Source organism: Manis pentadactyla, chromosome 1 (genome assembly GCF_030020395.1).
Source record: "Manis pentadactyla isolate mManPen7 chromosome 1, mManPen7.hap1, whole genome shotgun sequence".
NCBI classification, from domain to species: Eukaryota; Metazoa; Chordata; class Mammalia; order Pholidota; family Manidae; genus Manis; species Manis pentadactyla.
In genome coordinates, this window is record NC_080019.1 from 1,833,904 (window position 1) to 1,853,307 (window position 19,404).

General features: G+C 50.1%; 1 protein-coding gene across 2 annotated transcripts; it reads right to left on the minus strand.

Annotated features, from left to right (window-relative positions):
- Window positions 1-572: 572 nt before the first annotated feature.
- Window positions 573-18,787, minus strand: LOC118915299 (histone PARylation factor 1). Of its 2 annotated transcripts, XM_036890947.2 has the most exons (8): window positions 18,646-18,787; window positions 15,604-15,763; window positions 14,209-14,398; window positions 13,020-13,118; window positions 9,985-10,135; window positions 6,095-6,182; window positions 2,682-2,854; window positions 573-821 (listed from the first exon to the last, which is right to left on the minus strand). In XM_036890947.2, the coding sequence occupies exons 1-8, from the start codon at window positions 18,691-18,693 to the stop codon at window positions 690-692; spliced, it is 1,041 nt and encodes a 346-aa protein (XP_036746842.2). In that variant the 5' UTR covers window positions 18,694-18,787; the 3' UTR covers window positions 573-689. The 2 variants fall into 2 exon arrangements, with proteins under 2 accessions (XP_036746842.2, XP_057358154.1); XM_057502171.1 differs by lacking the exon at window positions 13,020-13,118.
- Window positions 18,788-19,404: the final 617 nt, after the last annotated feature.

The window sequence follows — 19,404 nt, forward strand, 5'->3', positions numbered from 1 at the left end:
TGAACTAGGTGACCCGAGCTCTTCTCTACCTTAAACTTCAGAGAAAAGGGAAAAGGCTTTCAGGCTCTGTAGCCCACTTCACTGTTCATTGTCCCGCATTTCATGGTTTGCTGTTTTCAAGGACACTGTCAGCTTAAGGAGGATCTTAATCTGCTAGCACTCAGCTATCCACAGGTTTGTGTTACGAATCCAGTGGAATAAGGTGCAGTGGAAACCTTCATCATGTGCACTAATGGTGTGCTGATTATGTCCGGGCCATCCCAGCCTCCCATGCCGGCCACACGACTGTTGAAGGAATGCACCTGGGGCCCCACCTGTCCGCGAGCGGCCGGTGCTGCCATGCTGTGCCCGGGCTTGGTTGGGTCCCCCAGCTACTGCCCCCAGTCCCATGCCTGGGGCACAGCTCAACTAGCCCAGACACAGGGAGGAAGAGCCACCGAGTAAGGGCCCGGTGGGGAGTGGTCCAGGGCCCCGGCGGCGGCGTCCTGTGAAAGGTCCATGATGCTGTGCTTTCCCCCTCAGAGGATTCTACTGCTGTTGATGTGCACATGAAAAAAACCAGGCCAGAGGAGTTGTATACAAATTTTAGTAAATGTTTCTATCAATTTATTTTCTGTATTCCTTAAAAACAAAGAGGTCACAAGTTAACAGCAACGCTCTAGACTATTCTGCACCACAGCCAGCAGCACTCAGGCTGTAAGCTGGTCTATGTTCTCTCTATTTCTGTTTGCCAGATGGTCTTCAATAATTTCTGCAAAGAGATTCCTCTTCAACAGGTTGTATGCAAGAGGTAAAAGCTGGCCAGCGACTTTATGAAAATACTGAAAGATAAAGGAACATAACATGAAGCAGAGAATACAGCAGAAGCCCAGGTGAACAGCAGAAACACCGAGAAAGCTCACAGAGCAGCCCCAGACCACCGCAGCTGCTCGGGGCCTTGGGAGCAGTGACAGGCCAGGCACCTGGCGCTCTGCCCCGGAGGCAGTCCTGTAGCCGTAAGACTAACGGTGTAACCTGAAGAAACTCGCGTTAAAATCCTGAGCTTCCTTATTCCCCTGGATGAGGTTCACCAACTTCTTCTGCCCCAAACTATAAATGCTTCCCTTTTCTTCCACTGTGTCTCCAGCAGTTAAGGTCTGCACTGTAGGCACAAGGACGCTGTGGCCCCGTCTCTCCAGACTCCCACCACACAGGCCTGTCTGCAGGCCGGCCTCAGGCTGACCCACGCCGCCACTTCTTGGGGAGTAACCAGGCGGCGCTCACAGCGTGCCCAGTGCTGTGGCGCTCACGTCACTGTTCTCACACCAGTCACAGTCTCCAGTGCCCAGGCCTGGGTCTGCTGGCGGGCCAGGCACTGCTCTGTCACGTGGTAAAGCCACACGAGGCAGTCGTGAGGTGCAGGGTGGAGTCCTCAGGGGAGACTCCCCCACCAGTGCCATCAGCCCAGCCTGGTAACTGGTCAGGACCCACCTGAAACCCAAACTGAGGGGCATGGGGTGGGAACCGATCTGGACTGCCCTGCAGGTGGTTCCGATGTGTGCCTGGCCTCCTCCCAGACAACTTACATTCCAACAGCATCTCAGGAGATCTCTGCACTTCAGTGTGGGAACTACTGGTCTGCACACGTCTGGAGGCAGCCTGCCTGTGTGAACCTGAGCCCCTCTCTGCGCAGGAGACCGCAGGTCACATTGTGCCTGAATGGTCTGTGGTGTGTGTGCGCAGACTCTACAGGAAAGGAGACAGACACGAAGGTGCTGGAGAAGCTGCCGGTCCTACCCAGCTACTGAGAAGGGAAGCTGCCACTTAAAGCCAAGCAGGTGAGCCCCAGACGTGTCACAGCCACTATGCTTTGGAGCAACCGTGGTCGAGGAAGCAGATTTAACTGTTAGGTAGGTTTTTCCTATTTAATGAGCAAAGATAAAATGGCCTCTCCTGTATTTTAAGTAACATAAATTAAAGCATTTTAAAATACAGTGGTGCCCCCTTGTCCATGGAGAATATCCCGGACTCCCAGTGGACGCTGAGATGATAGATAGTGCTGAATCCTGTATGCACTTTTTCCTCTACATGCACTCCTGGGATAAAGTTTAATTTCTAAGTCAGACACAGTGAGATTAGCAACAGCTGACAGAACAGTCCTAACAATGCAGTGTAATAAAAGGCTGGGTGGACATGGTCTCTCTCTCTCTTCCTGTGCGGCCCTTACAGTGACGTGCAGTGGCAAGACGCCTACGGATGCGATGGAGGGAAGAGGGTGCTATGGGTGCTGTGCCCTCGAGTCAGGAAGACCTGTGTCTGGATGCAGTGACTGTGGGGACCTGGAACCACGGGAAAGACAGGCACTGTGGTCTCTGCTCTTCACCCATGGATCAGACACAAGAGCGCTCCCCGCCCCAGAGGGTGGGATGGAGCCTGGGAAAGCGGGGGCACCACACATGAACGGGCACAGTCCTGTGGTACGTCTGGTATTCAGTGACTAGTGTCAACCTGAAATTATCTTGTTATTCACCTCTGTCAGGACAGGATGAACTCCAAATAAAAAAAATTTTTAGAAATGTGCCTTTAAAAGCACTTCACAAAGTTCATTTTAAAGACAAGCTGAATGAACCTCCTACCCGTGCTGGAGACGCATCCACGAGTGTGCGCGTGTGTATGTGGGAGGAGGGCATGGTCTCACTCACGTGGGAGCCGTAACAGAAGAGGTCCACGCCCAGCTCCAGCCCCATGCCGTAGTCACACTCGTCATTAGCGAACTGCACGAACGTCGTCATTTCCTGGAGAGGAGCGAAGGCCCTCAGTCTCTCCTCATCGTCTGGTGCCTCGGCAACCGCCCTGCAGATCCTCCGGAGGTTGGCTGGAAGGAGTGACACCAGGGGTCTGTGACCCCCTCAAAGGTAAAAGCTAAGCTGGGGTTTCCTCCTAGAGCTGCGGCACATAATTTAAACAGCTGCTTCATAATTTTCTACTTAAGATTCAAACATAAAAATGGCCTATCAGAGTTCTTAGATTAGCTAAGTGACTAGTTCACAATGGACGTAGCTGCGATCACCATTTCATGTTAGCTTTCAAAGATTTTTAAGAGCCGAGTACAGGAATTGGCAAACTACAGCCTGACCCAGCCCACCCCGTGCCTAACTGCTCTCAGGCTGAGAACATTCCACCATTTTTTAAATGGTTGGAAAAAAACCCACAAGAATATGGGGACAGAGACCACAAGTAGCCCACCCCTGGGCTAGTCTATTTTAGCAGCTGGATTAAAAAAAAAAAGGCCAGACAATGAAGTTTATTAATTTTGCCCTGTTCAACCGTAATTATTTAAAAAAGAAACACAGGAAGAGGCAACGATGTAAGACAGAAGTCTGCGGAGCTAAACCTTTACCAAAGATGGGAAGTGTGGCCCCGGCAAACTTATCTGAGGTAAGAATAGACATTTCTAACATTTATCTACATTTATCTTAAAGACACTCCTGTTTTGGTTTTCACCACTTTTCCCATTTCTGGATGCTGACATGTGCCAGCTCCCAGGAGCACACGAGAATTACGCAGGGAGCATTATCCAGTGGGCCGGCTGTCCCGACACACCGCTTCCCTGAGGATGGTCCCTGGTCAGAAAAAATGGGTTAAATTACTCAAGCCAAGAGACATCTGTGGGCATAGTGGCTGCTGGGCCGGAGGGTGGACTGATTGAAACAACGTGACAACCACACCCACGAGTGACCGATTCTGAGTCACAGTGTGAGGCACGACGTCTGAGTGATTCTGACCACACACCGAAGCACAGGACCATCAGTGGCTCTAACTGGCACAGGAGGAGCATGCCTGCGCCCGCCAGCCACACCAGGCAGCCCAGGAAGGCTGCACACTGTGTGCCACCCCCTTTCCACCTCCGGCAGATGAGTCCCACGCAGGACACACTTACTACCTGTGGTCCTGCCTGGAAACAGTGACAGATTCTGGTTTGACACCTTTACGTTACATGACTTTATATAAACTTCATTAGCTTCCTTCCCTTGGAGGGGTCAGTGCCGAGCATTACCAGGGAACACGTAGGCTTCCTTCAGAGCCTTCTTGAGGATGGAGATTGGGCCCCTCCTTGCACCACGGAGGAGGACTGACTGAGGCCCTGGGGTCCCGTCTCCCCACAGCGCCGCGGACAGCACCTCAAATCATTTAGCGGTGGCGTGGAGTGAAGACCAGCTCTCTTCTGTTTGCAGATAATTTAAAGCTTATCACTTTCTGATACCATATTTCCTATCTTCAGCACTGGCAACTCATATATGGTTAGAAAAGAATTAGCAATTTACAGGAATTACTAAATTAGAAAAATACTAAAGAATGGAGATAAAGAGATTCAACTCACCACCAATGAGGAAAAACATGTTTTAAAACTTCATTGATTTTTCCATCAATAAAAAATTGTACAAAAATTCACTTAGCAGAAGCCAAAACTTAAAAGAATATCCAAATGAAGCCTTAAGTTAACTATACAGAAACAAAACCCTTTCTGACTCCTCAGAATAGTCGATGAAGGAGCTTCAATACTAACTCTTATTTTTTCCCAGCTACCACCACCAACTGGACACTCAATAAGCCACAGTGGTCGCATCAGTGTAAGCCAGGCACGAGCTACGCAATCACTCTGGTGGCGAGCCCTCTGCGGCCAGAAGGGCCCAGCCGGGGAGCCTGCGCCTCCTGAGGACGGGAGCGGGCCCACCTGAGAGGCTGGGGAGGGCTGAAAACACTGCACACGTCACTCGACCTGCTAAACATGGCATTTATGAGTTGCTCACTAGACCGTATCTTGTTTGCCAGGTAAAATGTTCTGTGTAAGAAGCTGCAGAGGTGGACTGGCAGGGGGCCGAGCCGGCTGACTTGCTGACACCGTCCCACACTGACAAGCTGCCGGCCAGCCACACTTCCTGACAGACATGTGAGGCAATAGCAAGATCCTGGGCCTTTCGTACTTTGCCGCCACTTCTCATCCAGAAGTGACTGAACCACAGAAGGCCCAAACACCCAGAATGTCAGGAGAAAGGAGAGGTAAACAGCAATGATCTTGGGCGTAAAACTTGAGAACCGCAACCCGGGAGGGTGTGGCGTTTACTCCAAGGGACTCATTCAGCACCCACCACCCCTAAGCTTTCCAGACTGCTGTCACTGTGACAGACAGTCCCAACCTTTCCCAAATGAGACAGTAGTCCTGTCCTCTCAAGTTTTCAGATGGCCCAGGGGCAGAAGGGAAGATCAGACGCAGCCGAAGGCAGCCAGTGGGAGAGCCCCCACTACCCCCCACCCGGGCCTGGCCCGCTCTGGCTTCAGGGAGGGCACGGGACACACCAGCCTGGCCAACAGGTAGCACGCAGGCTCTCCGTGTCAACAGATTCTCTCTACTACCCAGAAAACAGATGTGAAAATAATTTAAAGATACTTAATTTAACCCAATATATCCAAAATAGTACTGTCTTAATATGTAGCCAATATAAAAAAGTTAGCACTGTTTCAGCTTTTAAATTTAAATGGATTGAAATGAAGCAAAATGGCTAATTGGGCTCAGCGGCACAGCCCCATCTGAGGTGCTCTGCAGCCACGTGGCTGGGGGCTCCACACTGCGCGGCCCATCCTATTCGTCTCCCCCGCAGCACCTCTGAAGTGGAGGGGACAACAGAAGTAGCTATGTCACGAACAGCTTTTCTGTGAGGCACCTTGACCTACTGGCCGCAGACTGCACAGCCAGGTTTGAGCACAGATGCTTTAGAACCGTTTCAAAATGCAGGCATCCAGGCCCCAACCCTGATGTGGAACAACAGCTGCAAAGCCAAGCACTATCAGCAAACACCTGCCACACTGCCGCCCGAGCTGCTCGCCCATCAGTCATTCCACGGGTGAGAAAGACAAAGTCTTCTGCAGTCAAATTATTCACTTAAGGTTAAAAAGCTGCAAACCAGTGTCAATTCTGGCATTTCTGGCCCTAACACCTGGCTCTTCATCACAGTCCCTCCAAAGGCACACGTACTCACCACTTCTCAGCATGAGGGACACCTGGCATATACAGACACACTCACAGACACACACATGCATGTCAGAAACACGTTACCGTCAGTTTCCGGAAGCTCTCTATACCCAACGTCGTTCTTATCCACTGGGACAACCATGCCTGCACTGTGAAAGGTCTTTGCCACAACCTAAGTAAAAGAAAACAGTAAAATTTAATCATGGTAAACAGACAACCAAACCCCAAACAGCTGCCAGAATCAGCACGTGGACTTTCAGCACTTCTGTCCAAACGTGACATCCAAGGACATTTTATTTCAGCAAATGTGGACTCCAAGGCAAAAGCTTAATGGTACTTCTTTCCTTTAAAATCAGCTATAAGCTAAGCATTTGAAGTAATTAAACTAAGTAATCAGCTTGTACCGACTGTGTCGGGGAAAGCCCAGCGCGCCCCGGACAGAAGGGAAGCCGGAACACTGATTTTTCTTTGTGAGCACCTCCGCCCTTAGACAGAGGGCACTGGGCGTAAAGGGGAAGAACAGTGTTTGCAGGAAGATTTGGTAGGACAGGATTCTCACCTATCTTGCCAAATTCAGGTCCTCCATTTTTACCTGGAAAACTCCAGCCTGTTTGCAAACTTCCGGCTTTGGGTGCCCTTCATGGAGGCAAATGCCTAACCAGGTAACTTTTATCCCATGGTGACCTTTAGGGACAAACATGGGCCTGGTCCCCGCCACCACAACCCTGCCAGGCTGCACCTTCTTACTCACACTAGTGGCACACTCTGTAGGTCTTTCCTTAACAGAACACCTGCTTCAAATACTGCACTTCTTTTTGCAGTCCACTGAAAACCCCCAAGACAGAAGTGGACATAACCCCAAAATCCAACTCCATTCTCTGCCGCATAATGAGTCCACTCTAGTGTTTTTCTCCACAACCATGCTCTCTCCTTACCTTTTATTAAAGCAACAAAAGGGACTGATTATTCCAAAGTTCTCAGACAACTGCTCACTATTGTTTTTTTGGGGGGAAAAGCAAATGAAGTTATAGTTAGCTTATATCTTACTATTCATATCAAAATAATTTGCAGCTGGATTTCAGGATTCAGTGTAAAAATAAACCACAAAACTACTATAGGAAAACACAAAATTTTAAAAATGATTTTGGGTTGGAAAAGGAAAAGACTTAGACATTCGACTACATAAAGCGAACAGGACATACTAGCTGATGGGAAACATCTGTAATGTATCGATATCACAACACAAGACCAATATCTTTAAACTACAAAGGAGTCTTTAAGTAAAGGGACAGACTAACACCTAAATTAAAGCACAAGTAAGAAAGGACTAATTCTAACCCTGAAAGAAAAATATGAAAGTTCTGGCCATACACATATGGTCAGCAGATACATGGAAACCCAAGTCCTTTATCTTCCAAGAAATTCCAATTCAAACAGTGACACCCCACCTTATACTCAGAGTGGAAAAGACTGAAGGGGCTGGTAACATCTGGGGCTGGCAGGACACGGGCACCCTGTGGAGGGGCCTGCAAACTAGTAACTCACACAGGGCAGTTCTGTGAAGAAGTGAGACCCTGCAGAATGAAAGACAAGCAGAGAAAATAACACACATACAAAACCACTTTCAACCTGGCAGTACTACACCAAGGAATTTCTTTTAAGGAAATAATCAAGTAAATGTGCAAATAAAGGTATAAAAGGTTATTTATTCATGGCAGGGTTGTTTATTTGTGAAAAGTCTTAAACAACCACACTTGGAACATAAGCACAGTGCTCTGCTGCCATTCAAAACCCTGAGGTAGATCTTCAGTTTAGCAATATTAGGTGATAACCATAATATATTCTGAAGTATAAAAAGTAAGTCATAAAATAGTATTGAGAAAGAAAGAAAAAGAAAACAGCGATACAGTTTCTGACTTCTCCCCACACAGGCTGACTGACCCACAGCAAAATCCATGGTATGTAGGTATTTTCACATTTTTCACAGATGATTAACTATACTAATTGAGTTATAAATTGTTAGCAAAACATGAGATCATCAGAATCCTGATTTTATTATGAAAAGTAGGGTTACAGATTTAGGAAAACCCTGCCCAAAGGTTGGCGATGTTCAGAGGCATCAGAGTTGGGCAGACGGAATGATGTGCCTCATTTTACAGCAACACTAAGTAAATGTTCATTTTAAATATGCAGTCTAGGTATAAAAAAGTAAATTGGCAGGCAGAGAGCCAATTAGTGGGAAGGTGTGGGAAGAATGCTAAGTAAAAAAAGTGTGAACTCAAATCTTAGATCTATCCCTTACAATCTGGACAAGGAACAAAGTCTCTGCAAACCTCGGTTTACCCATCCACAGAGCAGGATAATGCCTACTTGGCCGATTTGCTGGCTGGCCGAGTGGTAACTGCAGGGACTCTGCATTCCTGAGCACTCCATGTGGTCGGCACAAACACGCTGGTTTCCGGTGGGCTGTGTGGGCTCGGTTACGCCAGAAATGGAAGTACTACGCTCATACACAAGGACAAAGTCACTAACTCACATATGCTAGTGAAACAATTTTTCAGGACTAGAAAAAGATGAATTAAATGAAGTTCTCACAACAGTAAAATGACAAACTTATAACAGCAAAGGATCTGAAACAGAATCACGAACATATCTCTGTGAGGGCAAAATCATGGTTGTCTTTAAGTTCTTTTTTATGTTTTTACCGACTATTTCTGCAAAAAGAACAAATACTACAAAGAAACTTCTTGGGGCAGGGCCAGGACAGACACACCCATGATTTTAAAGCCCAATCGTATCTATTCACAGTTACAGGGAAGACTGGGACATGTCATCTGCAGTAAATCATGGCCAATGGAGGGAAGTAGAGCTCTGAGGGGGGCTGTGCTGACAGCCGCTGTCTGCAGGAGACAGTCTTGGGTCAGGGCGAGCCGGGAACACACGAGCCGAGAAATGCTGCCTTCTGCTCAAGGTGGGAGAGGCTCCCTATGAAAACCAGCCACAGAAATGTAAAATGGCCACAAAAATCAGAGTAAGTAAAAAATGCCCCACTGCAACGAGTTTCATTCCAAAGCGCACTCTGAGGAACTACTGGCCTCGAGACCCACAGACAGAGAATGGCCAGTGCCCAGTGAGCGACTCTGACCTAGCGGAGCGTCCTGCAGAGGAGGCAGGGAGAGGAGGGGCCGAAGCAGGACGTCCAGTAGCGAGGGCACCCGGGCCGGCGGGGAACAACAGTCCTGCCTTTGGCCCGAGTGTTCAGAAGCAGCACCGTGGACGTGGGGAGAGGGCAGGGCAGGGAAAGCCGGGGCCACATTCAGCAACCTATGTCCTTCCCCGCGGAGCTCGTGCAACACACCCCTGTAGGTTTCTAATTTTCCCTAAAGCAGAATTCTTTCAGCCTGTATGTTAACTTCCCTGGAATTTTAAGAGAAAAACCAAAGGGATCCCAATCCAGAAGTATTTGCTGTTCACAACACCGCACTCAGGCTGCAGGCATCAGCAGACGCAGACATGAGGGGAGAGGGCTGCGGACCCGCGCTCACCGGAGCAAATGACGGGTCTGCCCCCATGCCGCCTCCGGAGGGGCACTGCTCTGAGGCTGGCACCCAATCCTGGTCACCCCGCGAATATCTTGCACTGGTCAGCAGACTGCCACCAGTCAAAGAAGTCAAAGTGGATGTCACATACCAAGCTGCCTGCCTCAATCTTAGGAAATGAGCAGGTGAACGAACAGAGCGGGAAATACTGGTGTACGTGACACGACCCCCGTGGCGGCGGCACCGTGCCCTGTGCTCAGCTGTGCGCTGCCCTGCAGGGGCCACCCCAGCCCCGGCCAGGCGGGCCCCGGGCAGCCCTGGAGGCCCCTGCGGAGCGCAGGGTGGGGGAGCAGGGCAAGGCGCGCCCAGGGAGGGCCGAGAGGAAGACCCCGGTGGACGGCAGACTGGCTGGAGACAGACAGGCCTCACCCGTACCTTCCTGTCCCTCTGTGCCATCCTCGCTGTCCGCTGCTCCAGGGCAAAACCCAGGCCGCTGGCTGCCGCTGTGAGTCTGTGATCTAGGTCTTTCAAGAGACTCGTTTTCTTCCTGTCCGTTACTTCTTTAAGTTTTTTCATCAGAAATAATCTGAAAAAGAAGTAAGAGCTCTCATTATTAGGCAGGCCACTCAACTAAGCACACGGACCGGGCTGAAGACATCGAATCCCAGGCGAGAGGAGGTCTCCAGGCGACCACCGACAGTTCTCGCCAAATCGCTGACATATTTCTTCAGACGAGAAAAGCAGTATTAACCAAAAGCTGCCAGTCACAAAACAGCAAACACGATTCTGTCTGTATCATCTCTCTAATGTCTACTGTAACGACATAAGGGATATTCAAAAAGCTGGGACATAGCCAAGGTTTTTAATTATGTACTTGGTACTAAGATAGGACGTACTGCTTTGGAGAAGTATGGCAAAACAGAAGAAAACAGTATGTAGACACCAAAAAGCGTTTTTAAGACAGAGCCAGAGAAAACAAATAATACTTAAGGCCAACAGGTTTAAGAAACGTTACTTTCAGATCTGTGTTAGGATGAAGTTAAGAGAATGTGAACAGAAAGCAAAGCTATTTTTAAGTTTAGAGTCACAATCCTAAGTGATTTCAAGGTACGTGAACAAACACAAATGCCAGTTACAGAAATACCCTTGTGGTTTACTGTGAACAGGGCAAAGTCTTCACCAGCTGCGCCAGAGGCAGCCAGGCGTACAAGCTGATCCCTTCCTGGGCGGCCACCACCGGACTCCCGGCACAGGGCAGTCTGCTCCGGGCCGGGCACCGTAGGTGCTCAGAGCGGCTGCAGCGGGTGCTGCCCTTCCATTTACAACCTGGAGATGAGCACAGAGGAGCCGACTTGGCAAGTTCGTAGCATGGATATTAGCAATTAAAGTGCCACAGACACAGCAACCACCACCATCTCCATCCTCTTCTCACAGCCCCAAGCCCACCTGGCAGAGCAGCCAGGAACACATCCACCTTAACCGCACAAGGAGCTGGCCGGCAGGCTGGGGTGGAGCAATCCCACCGCCCTCACTTCTCTGGCACAGCACGTGTGACCGGATACTGGAACCACCCAGCTTACTAGTCAGAAGTCCTCTACCGCAATCTCGTGTTTGAGAACCATTGTTTATGGCAGTAAGCCTACGACCCAACACAGTGAGACAGGGTGGCACAGGATGCGGGGCGGCGGGCAGGAGGAGCAGAGCTTAAACAGGCTGACCGGGGGCCGGAGGGCCTGCTGGCACCCTTTACTATGCACCACACACTTCAGTTAGCCTTGGGCTCTGCACAAAGCAGTCATTCATTAACCATTCATCAAAATGAGTGTCCATTCACTTAAAATGTTTACTTGCAGTGAGTTTTCCACACTCAAGAATTAAAACTAAGAAGTATCGTTTTGGGCTACACTTACATGTACCTGGAACGTGTATTTGGAAAGTGTTCCTGGGTCCCACTCTGGATGTGGTGAAGTGGGGTCCTGGTGGGGACCCCATGGTGCCGGAGGGAGGACTTGCCACCAGCAGGTTCTGTGTCTAGTCCGGCCTGAAGCCACAAACTACAGCAGTTACCAAAGAGTGGCCAGTGGACCCCCAGGGGTCCCCAAGACCTTAGGAGGTCTGTGAGGTCACAGCTGTTGCTACAATTGTTTTAGAAAAAAAAAATCATACCTAATTTTGCTATCTGAAGATACGTACTTAAAAACTGAGTATATGTAGATTTTTTCCTGTATTAGATAATTCGAAAATGGAATCATTCTACCCTATTCTATTATTTGACCTCTTTACATAATGTATCAAACATCTTTCCAAATCAACAAATCAATATCCTGGTATTACAGCGTATGGACATTCTATACTTACTTGATTTTCCCTTTTTTCCAATTTTTTGTTTTTATAAATGACCTATAATATACACACATATCTGTGTAACTGTCCAGAATTTCTTCAGATAGGGCATAAATGTTCACTTAGCACAGTACCTATCGGAAGAGCGGAAGGGCCCTCTGGGCGCCTCCCGTGCCGCTGCCCATTAGATACACTGGTTGATGTCGTTTGAGTCCTGCCTTCTGCAAACATACGCTACTAAATCGCAAGGAGTAAGTCCTTTAAGCAGGGTACCAGGAGAGGCCGCAGGAAGTGGGACCTCTTATTACACCCAAGGTGGTGAAGGCCGCATTCCCCACCCTGCTACAGTGTGCGCTGCACAGCTGCTGCCCAGGGGCTCTGCATCGGGCCCGTGGCTGGGAGAGCGCGGACTGGCCTTCCACGCGGCAGCACGCTGCACTTCCCCTCTGCACTCCTGGCCCCACACGGGACCTCGCTTCTCTCAAGCACCTCACTAAAATCTGACGGGAGGAGACACACCAGGTGGAGGCCGTGCGGCTGCCTCCCCACCAGGGACACCTGCAAGATCTGTGCCCAGGCTCTCGCTTGGGGGCTGAGGGGCAGAGGGCAGGGCACCCATTTCACTGCACACATCACATCGCAGACGTGTGGTCCTGAGGCCTCTCGCGCAGCAGTTCACCCTTTCCCAGCTTCCTGAGGGTGGCCGAGCCGCGAACCCCCCTGGTAGCCAGTTCTGCTACACAGCTGGCATTCCCGGAGGCCCGGCAGCCCTTCCCAGGGCCTTACGAGCACCTGCTTTGCTGCAGCAGATCGCTGTGTGAGGCATGTACAGCGGGTTCTTAATGAACTCTTAACGATGGTGTTAATGAAGAGGGCTAAAAAAATCTTTTGCTTCACCATTGGATAAATGAAGGAAATATTAAGTAATACTTTCATTAAAGCATTTCTATAAAAGGTATATTGTTCGGTGAAAAATAGCAAAAGCCTACAATTATCTGCAAAAGTCAAAGAAATGATGTCGTAGATAAAATTTGGGGGTTACTTCAATTCCCCTTAGTGATGGACTGATACAGTACAAAACTAGAAGTATTATAAATAGGAGGGATTGAGATAGAGTATTTTCTTACTTGACTGCAGCAAACACGTTCTCTCCATTTTGAACAATTACACAACTTTTCTTTGCTTCATTTGTACCGACACACACAGGAAGTTCATCAGGAGAATCCCTGTTTAAGCCAAAGATAAAATAAATCATGGAATGGGCAGCTAAATTTTTACTGACAGGCAACCAGAATTTTAAGTCAACAATGATTTATATCTGAATGTTTTTAAAAAGCTGCAACGAATTTGCCAGGTTGAAACTTAAGTTTCTTAGGAATATCCACGATCAATCTAACTTACATAACAGGATCTAAAATTAAGATTTCTAGAACCCAGTTACTATTATACCTAAATACAAAGAACAAGGGAAGAAGGCCTGTCAAATGAAGTAGGTAAAATCATACATGGACATCTTAGCCTGAATTTTAGTCTATGAAAAAAAAAAAGGCAAAAACAAAAAAAGCAACAGGACAGGATTAGGACACAGAAGAGGTGAAAGGGTCCCATCTGCACACATAACCAAATCCCTTTATTTTCAAACTGAGGAAACCCGTACAGAGGTGAAGTGACTAAAGGCAGCGGATTCCACGGCGCTCGGCTCCCGGCCCCGCACGCGTTCCCCCGACTGCACACGCCCCAGGCCCCAGTCCCCTGCTTCCTCTGTCACCTGCAGCCGGTCCCCACTTTAAATGACAGCACCTCTACCCGTACCAGTGGACAAGCTATTTTGTTCCCTTAACCTACTTCTATTTCTTAACATTCTCAGTATTTTACATGTATCCATTTAATGCTCTTCATATTCCCATTAGGTATGTACGATTATCCTCACTTTTATGAGAGGAAACCGTGTCAAGGAAAGTCACAGCCACTAGTGGCCTGCAGAAGGCCACCCAGATAAACAGCAGGACCAGAGCGCACTCTTAATTCCACGCCCCCGGGAGCTCACGGCTGACAAGTCACAGGGGCAGCTCAAAAACATCTTTCTTGGGCTGAAAGAGCACTTCTGAACCCAAAGAGAAAAATGCACGGAGGAAAAGCCAGTGAGATGGGACCCAGAGTTCACCCGTCCCCGGGGAGACGGAGCCGCCCAGCAGGAAGGGCGGCTGGCCAGGGCCCCGGTGAGGGGCACGCGCCCTTCGCCTGGGCGGGCCCCGAGTCTCCCTGTGGGCGTCAGGAGGACGGGAGCTGTACTTCAGAGGAGAGAAGGTCCCATACCTGAAATACCCCATGTGGAACTGGGTTCTGTTGTCTCCAATAATGATGGTCTGGAACTCAGGGGGGTCGTAGTAAAATCTCCAGTGAAGGTTAAAATTCAGGCTTGCTGAGCTTTTCTTCATTTTATGTTTTCCAGCAAGGATATCATAAGGACCCACTAATCTGAGTCCAACGCTTGCAGAAAGTGAATCTATAAATGACATTCGTTTATTTAGACAATGGCTTTCTGGAGGCATAGTAAACAATGCCTTTCATTTGTAAACTATTTCTAAGCAACTGTCTTTAAAAAGCTTCAAAGGAGAAAAAAATCGTTAGTTACATGATGTTATAAACACTCAATGGAAATCAATGAAAAGGTGGCACTTATGCCGGATCTCCTCTTAAATATATGACTGACTGTATGTTAAACATTCCCACTGTGTCTTAGTTTGGCCAAAGCAAGACTGTGCGTACTCCTGTGGGCACCCTGGAGCTGCCCTCACCCGCCTTGTCTCGTGAGCGTGCTGCCGTTGGCCCGGAGCGCCCACAGCACACCTGGACCAAGGGGCACATATAATGTGCATCAAGGTAAACACTTAACAAAAAAGTGCATTTACAGGGAACATCTTTTTCCCTTCACTCTACCCCAGCAGATGGCCCTCTCCATTCCCTCGCGTCCTTGGCAGTCCCCTTGGCCAGCCCTGATCCTGGCAGATGCGCAGGTCAGAGGGAGAGTTTTAAACAGAACCACACAGACATGAAGTCCGTTCGCTTTCACAGCATCAGCTGGGTCCCCGGTGCTCCTCTACGAGGGAGGGACACCTTCCAGGCAGGACCTGGATATGTGAGGTGGGCGGAGAGGAAGAACATCTTCGGAAGAGGAAACATGAACAAAGGCATGGAGACAGTTTCCTGGGAGGCGATGCTTCAGCTGGGCTGGAGTCCAGGGCAGCATACACTAGTTCTTACGGTGACAAGACCCTTAAACCAGCCCTCTCACTCGCTGGAGATGACAAGGTCAGTGGTCTGGTGCACAGGGCTGACGACCTTCGCCCTCTGTGAGCAGACGTGTGTGTATATATATATATATATATATATATATATATATATATATAGTTTAAAGGGAGGGCATGCTGTTCAGAGGAGTCACTGCACAGCCCAAGTGTTCTGATATATGGCCCAATTCATAGTTTTCTATAGCGTAAAGGGACTGCTTCTCCACCTCACGGTAGAACATTTCAATAGTTTACTTTTGCCCATAAACAGGCGACAGCGGCATATCACTAGAGCATCACTTTATGTAATCCTTACTAGAAACATCTTTGAGAGTTCCTTTCTATGACCGCTTAGATCCTAGGTCCCATTTCCTACTGTCTTTTCCATCGGTAGCAGCAGAATGATTCTGTAGTGACTCACCTGCTGGCTTTTCAGGATCAAGCTCCTCACAGAACTTCCAGAAGTGATAGAAATCTTCCGGCATTGAGAGCTTATAATGACTTTCTACTTCTTTTCGAAGCTCAATGGGGACGTCAGCTTTACAGGATTTACTCTTCTTCACATCAACTGTTTTTCCACACTGAAAATTGGCACAAAAAACTGTGTCTCTGAAAGTAATTCCAATAATTTTCCTTGCTTAACAATATTGCTCATTTTTGTTCACCCAACTCTATGAGATACACGTGTTTTCTTTAAAACTCTGTAAATAGTATTTCTGAGTAAAATCTGGGGACTCTTTTGGGCAAAGAAAAAAGGAAAAGATCAGTTTATAATACATAGTCAAGATGGACCCACACAGCAAGTCTTTACATATATTTCTCTAAGATAACAGAAACACAGAAAACAAACAAAACGTAGATGAGGTAAAAGAGCAGAAGAGGAATAAGGAAAAGGTGGATTTTGCCTTACTTGGTAAGCAGGGTATCATCACACCCTTTGTTTAAACAGACTGTGTGACAGAACCAGAAGCAAACTGTCAGAAATTACTGGATACAAGAGGATTTGCCAGTTAAAACCATCACTTCAGAAAAGGATCCTTAATGCCAGGACTAGGTCACAAAACTTACTTCTAGCAATCTCTGCAGTAGAGGCTCATTACCTAAGTACACTAGGTTCCACAATGCCTCCAAGGTACTTGGTAAGTTTCTCCAACGATAAGTGCTTACCTGGGGCTTACTTATCTTTAGTTGTGTAAGCAGCAATCTGCTTTTCTTTCTAGGAACCCAGATCCTTTCTTTCTGGATGAAGTTCCTGCCTCTTGATTCCTCCTTTCCGCCCACAACAGGAGCAGTTCTACACCCCAGGGGACACATTCAGTGATGTTGGGGACCTTTTTGTCACAAATCTGGGGTGGGCACTACTGGCATTAGGCGGATGCCAGGGACACTGCATGCGACAGACCCCCTTGACAAACAGCTCTGGCCCCCAAGTCCCCAGGGCCGGGGTTGAAAAATCCTAATCTAGATGTTTCTCATATTTCTATTCCTCTGTTTCTCCAGGAAGCTCCAGTTTATTGATGTTACTCTGTGTCACTAAAAGCCTACACAATGTATTTACCAACGAGATGACACACACAAGAGAGTTCTTCATAAATGCTGTTTGTACTAGCAGAAAACCGCAAATGAAAACATCTACTGGCAGAACGGGCAGGAAGTTTCAGGATTTTCACAAAAGTGGACTGTTACACTTAATGAGCAGGAAAGCCACACACAGCAATATGCACGTCTCAATATAATGATGAATGAGGAGAAAGTCCTTGAAGATTGTGTGCAGCACGACAGCCCTTTTACGAAGGTCAAAAACAAATATTGTTTAGGCAGGCCCTCCTAGGTGATAAAGCTGTAACAAAACAGCAGGAGAAAACAAAATTCAGGATGGTAGCTGCAGGGAGCGGCGATGACAGCAGGGAGTCCGGCAGGAGGACAGGTGAGGAACACGTGCAGTGCTACCCTCAGGGCTTCGGTCCTCAAGTCGGCACTGGGCTCCCAGGTGCTTGCCGTACTGTTAACAAGTACGGAAAAGAGGACCAGGCAGACACGGATGGTAAATTTATGCCAAGGATCACAGCATGCCTGAGGCCATAAAAAATCTGAAAAAGGTTGCTGAAATATAGATCCAAAAATGGATGTCAGTAATAACAGCAAACAGCAGGAACAGTAAGTGCTAACACTGACTGTGCACTTACTATGTGCCTGGTCACTGTTCTAAGCACTTTCTATGGAGTAACTCATTTAATTCTCACAACTACAGGGGATCTAGACACCATTACCCACATTTTACAGACGAGGAAACTGAACTAACTCCTCTCGGTCCCCAACTAGAACGTGGAACATCAGGGATTTAAACCCAGGTGGGCTGGCTCCTGGGCACAGATCCAACCACTTCGTGGTGCTTCTTTAATTCCAAGTAGAGAACAGGAGGTACAGACCAAGTCCTGACTATCCTCCCTTCCGCTCCCATCTTTGCTTAGATTCAGAGACTGGCCCAAATTTAAGATGACAGGAAGAAAGCCTTATAATCTACCTCCCGGAAAGGCAGTTTTGCATATGGTCAGGTCGCCTGGATTGGCTCCTGACCTCCGATTCCCAGCTGTTACTTGGGGGAGTACTTGGCCTCTCTGCGCCTTGTCTGCTCATCTACGAAAAGGGCGTAGACATGTCGTACCCATACCACAAGGCTGCTGTGCGGAATGTGATCGTGAAATTATACAGAACGGTTCTAGCACATAATGTACTCTTGTTAGCTTCAGTGTTCACGGATCGCCGTGCTGGCATTTTATTTCCAATGCTCTCACTCAGTCTAAGTAGTTCACTACAGCTTCAGAGGGAGGAGGGTTTCTTCAGCTCGGCCCCACTGCGGACTAGTTCAGGGACAGCTGTCCCCTCCAGAGGCCGCACTTTCTACGCTCGTGTTCCCAGAAAGCATGACCCGACATAAAGAACGGCCAGAGCACGAAGCCCTCCAACGCTCTCACCCTCCCCAGTCTGCATACGGCCAGAAAAACCCTCAAAGTCCCTCCGTGCCGCTGCTTTCCCGCCTGACTCTCCGCATCGCTACAGCAGTGCCTACAGGATTCCAGAAACCGTATAAAAGCACGAGAAAATCCACATTCCGACTCCCCCTCTGCTCGTCGGCGCCTCTGTGGTCGGGTCCCCCCTCCTCCCGAGTCTCCCAGGCCCAGCTCCCCGCGGGGCCCAAGCATCCCGCACACTCACTTCCTACCCCCTGCTTCCCTTCGCCGCCAAGCAGCAGCTCCGACCGGGGCGGCCCCGAACCTTCCCGGACACCCTGGGGCCTGTTCGCCCTCGGATCTCAGCACCCGGCCCGCCGCGCGGTACCGCCGCGGGGGTTGCGCTCCCGGCCTGCCTCCCCGGCCGGCGCGAGCCGGGCCCTGGCGGGGGACGCGTGAGCCCGCCCGCCGCCCGGAGCGCCCCGGGGCCCGCACGGCCTCCGCCGCAGTACCTGCTGCCCCTGCCCGCCGGGCCTGCGCCGCCCGCCGCAGCCCGCCATGCCGCGCCGCCCACCCGCGGGTCCGAGCTTGCCGCCTGCTTCCGGCGTCAAGAGCCACCAGCGGAGACGCCAACCCGCCCGAGAGCGCCTGTTATGGGGGAGGCCCCGCCCCTCCCGTCACCGTGGTCCCTCCCTTGCCGTAGCCCCACCCCTCCCGACACGGTGGCCCCGCCCCCCACTCTGGGGCCCGCGGCGGGAGGCGGCACGCTGGGCGCGTCCTGGCCCCAGCCCGCGCTGCGTCTCCCAGATTGATTTGCGGAGTACTGGTCTCTCCTCCCCGACCCTCCAACTCCGTCACCGGGGCCGCGGGGTGATGGGCGGGCCGGGGAAGCGGACCGGCGGGGGCAGAGGGGGCGGGGCCGGGAGTGCGCCGGGCCGTGGGCGCAGCGTCCCAGAGCAGGTCCGTCCGTGCTCTCGGGCGGCTAGTCTGCCCGCATTGCTGCGGGCACTGTCCGGGCGGCGTAGCCCCAGCCGGCGGCAGCCGCGTGCCGGGCCCTGCGCGCGCTTCCCGCGTCTTCCAGCGTCCCCGGCGCCTCCCGCCTTGGGTTGCAGGGCGTAGCCTCCTGCCAGGTCTCACCGCGCCCGAGCGCCCTGCGCCTGCTCCAGGGCCGCGGCGTCTGTCCCGAGCGTCCGTCACCCTTCAACCCTCCCTGTGGAGCGTACCGCCCGCGGTCCCTCGCGGGGCGGGCGGGCGGTCTGCGCGGCGCTGTC

Bases quoted from the DNA above. Each gene is read 5' to 3' on its own strand.
- LOC118915299 (XM_036890947.2), bottom strand. From the start codon at position 18,693: ATGGCGGGCTGCGGCGGGCGGCGCAGGCCCGGCGGGCAGGGGCAGCAG. The intron at 15,764-18,645 runs GTACTGCGGCGG...GCCAATTTTCAG, and splicing joins CCGGCGGGCAGGGGCAGCAG to TGTGGAAAAACAGTTGATGT. The intron at 14,399-15,603 runs GTGAGTCACTAC...TGTCATTTATAG, and splicing joins TGATCCTGAAAAGCCAGCAG to ATTCACTTTCTGCAAGCGTT.